Below are 2800 nucleotides of genomic sequence, written 5' to 3' on the forward strand. Positions count from 1 at the left end.
AAAAAAAAAAAAAAAAAAGAAAGAAAAAAGCTCAAATAAATTTTGGTAAAATAAGTTCAAATAAATTGATCACCACTGTCATCCAATTCTCCTTATTGGAGAGAATTGCTTTTATCAGTTTAATGTGTATGCTTCCAGAATCCTTTCCATGTGTCTGAGTGTGTATATGTACACGTAGCAGTATCCTTCAAACTGTATGCATTGTTCCACACCTTTCGTGTGTGATTTCTAAATTGTTTTTGCCATTTGCTTTTGAATACAATCCAACTTTCTTTTTTTGTTTAATGTGTCTTTGACAATTTCCATTTTAGTATTTATAAATCTGCCTCATGATTTTAAACTAATTTATTTTTTAATTTAATTTTATCTTTTATTTATCTGGGTGCAGGTGGGCTAAGGCCAAGAAGGGCGTTAGCCAACTTCTTTCTTGTAAACTAGCACTCCACAGTGTATTGCAGAGTGTTTGGCTGCCCTCCTGTTGTGGATGTGTGGACTGTTTCCATGTTCGCTGTGACAGACTGTGCTTCAGTCAACATCCACGGGAGAGTCTCCTTGTGCGTTTCTCTAGAATAGATACTAAGAAGTCAAATTACTGGGTTGTAGTATGTGCTTATTTAATATTTTAATAGCTGTTTTGAGGTTGGCTTCCAAAAGCACATACTAATGTACACTCCTTCAACAGTGTGTGAGGATGCACGGTAGACTTTAGGTTACATTTTCCTGGGGACCAACACATTTTTTCTTTTTTTTGTCAGCCAGCCTGCAGTGCAGTGGTGCAATCTCAGCTCACTGCAACCTCCACCCCCCGGGTTCCAAGTGATTCTTGTGCCTCAGCCTCTGAAGTAGCTGGGATTACAGGCACCCTCCACCGTGTCCAGCTGATTTTTAAAATATATATATATCTAGTAGAGACGGGGTTCCATCATGTTGGCCAGACTGGTTTCTAACTCCTGACCTCAAGTGATCCGCCTGCCTTGGCCTCCCAAAGTGCTGGGATTACAGATGTGAACCATCGCGCCCAGCCAAGCACATTTCTTTTTTGAGCAGGATCTCTGTATTAAGTAAAATCGTTAGTTTTTCATTCTCTCATACTATTTACTTGTGCTCTGTAACTTTTGTTTATTTTTGTATTTGCTGTCACTTAGGGAGTACAGACGCCATACCTTCATTTATCTGCAATGCAGGAAGGATATTATACATTTCAGCTGATGGTGACAGATTCTTCAAGACAACAGTCTACTGCTGTGGTGACTGTGATCGTCTTGCCTGGTAGGTGGAGGGGAAAGAGATTTGGCCTTGGAGATTAAAGCAGAAATGATAGCTGGGCTTCTGGGCTTTGAAGATGCCCCACTTGGTGTTACCGGCCTGTGGCTGCTGAAGATCCATCTAAAACTAATTTCATTTTGAGGTTCTAAATCCTGCCTTGACTGTCTGTGATCTATGGTATGAAGGATGAAGTGAGAGCCATCCACAGCACTGCTGTGGGCTCCGATTTGCCATGTGGACGCTTCCATACGTGCCCCACTCTGCTGTAGAGAGCTCCGGGGGTCTTGAAGGGGCTGGTTCTCATGTGTGGCCTGACACTCAGAGGTAGCCTGACCCTGGGGAACACATTCCAGTTCAGCGTCACTGTTGATTAGTAGTTTCATGAAAACACAAGCCTCTGCCTGCCCCTGAATCAAACAGCCTTAGAGGTAGCGATGAGATTATACTCAACCTGTAGACAACGTATTTATGCTGCTAATATATAAAAAGGGCTGTCAGTTAGACCTGGGGATGTGGAACTAAACAAGATAGACTTGAGCTCTGCCCTTGCAGGGCTTCTGGAGAAGTTCACATAAAACTGTGTGATCAGTGCTTTACTAAGATAACCTCCGGGCGCTACAGGACTCCAAAGAAGGAGCGCCTGCGTGGGTGTGACGCATCCGCACAGAGCTCTTACGGGAGCCCAGGGTTGGAGCACAGGTCACAGTCAGTCCGTGAAGAAGGGGAGGGGTGGGCAGTGCAGGGCAGGAGGAAGAGTTCTCCGCAGAGGAAACGTACGCGTGAGCGCCAAGGAAGGGGTCCTGTGCATTCGAAGATGAAAAGGCATGACTATGACTGAAGAGAGAAGAGGTGGGGGCGTGGGAATGGGAGGCGGTGCGGAGGGGGCCGCTGGGATGGCCACAGATGATCCCGGAGAGCCAGGGGCTCCGTCCTAAAGGGCTTTGTAAACGTATGTCACCCCAGTACTCTGTCCTAAAGCCAGGGGAGACCACCGTCCTGTAGTGAGTAGGGTCACCTGGACTGTGGCGTGGTCCAGACATTGCGTAATGCCTGCCACAGCTTTTGACTACGTGACTTTTTTTTTCGAGACAGGGTCTCACTCTGTTGCCCAGGCTGGTCTCAAACTCCTGGGCTCAAGCAATTCTCTCACCCTTGGCCTCCCAAAGTGCTGGGATTACAGGCATGAACCACCACACCTGGACCTTTTACTTGTTAACAGATATTTCATCTATTTATATAAATATCAGCAATTTTTTTTTCCCTCAAGAGAGTCTCACTCTGTCATCTAGGCTGGAGTGCAGTGGCACAAACTCAGCTTACCGTAGTCTCTGCCTCCCAGGTTCAAATGATTCTCCTGCCTCAGCCACCTGAGTTGCTGGGATTACAGGCGTGTGCCACCATGCCTAGCTAATTTTTGGATTTTTAGTAGAAACAGGTTTCGCCATGTTGGCCTTGCTGGTCTCAAACTCCTGGCCTCAAGTGATCCGCCTGCCTCGGCCCCCCAAAGTGTTGGGATTACAGGCGTGAGCTCCCA

The 2800-nt window shown here is 46.2% G+C and overlaps 1 protein-coding gene across 6 annotated transcripts in view; it reads left to right on the forward strand.

The window, feature by feature from the left end:
* Positions 1–2800, forward strand: part of KIAA0319 (KIAA0319 ortholog) — a 103110-nt gene that overhangs the window by 74672 nt on the left and 25638 nt on the right. For all 6 annotated transcript variants that reach the window (XM_017505240.2, XM_037730167.1, XM_017505241.2 and 3 more), the window contains one exon: positions 1146–1269. In XM_017505240.2, coding sequence (XP_017360729.1) covers positions 1146–1269 — 124 coding nt within the window. The remainder of the gene's footprint in view (positions 1–1145; positions 1270–2800) is intronic.

Source organism: Cebus imitator, unplaced genomic scaffold, assembly GCF_001604975.1.
Source record: "Cebus imitator isolate Cc_AM_T3 unplaced genomic scaffold, Cebus_imitator-1.0 Scaffold335, whole genome shotgun sequence".
NCBI classification, from domain to species: Eukaryota; Metazoa; Chordata; class Mammalia; order Primates; family Cebidae; genus Cebus; species Cebus imitator.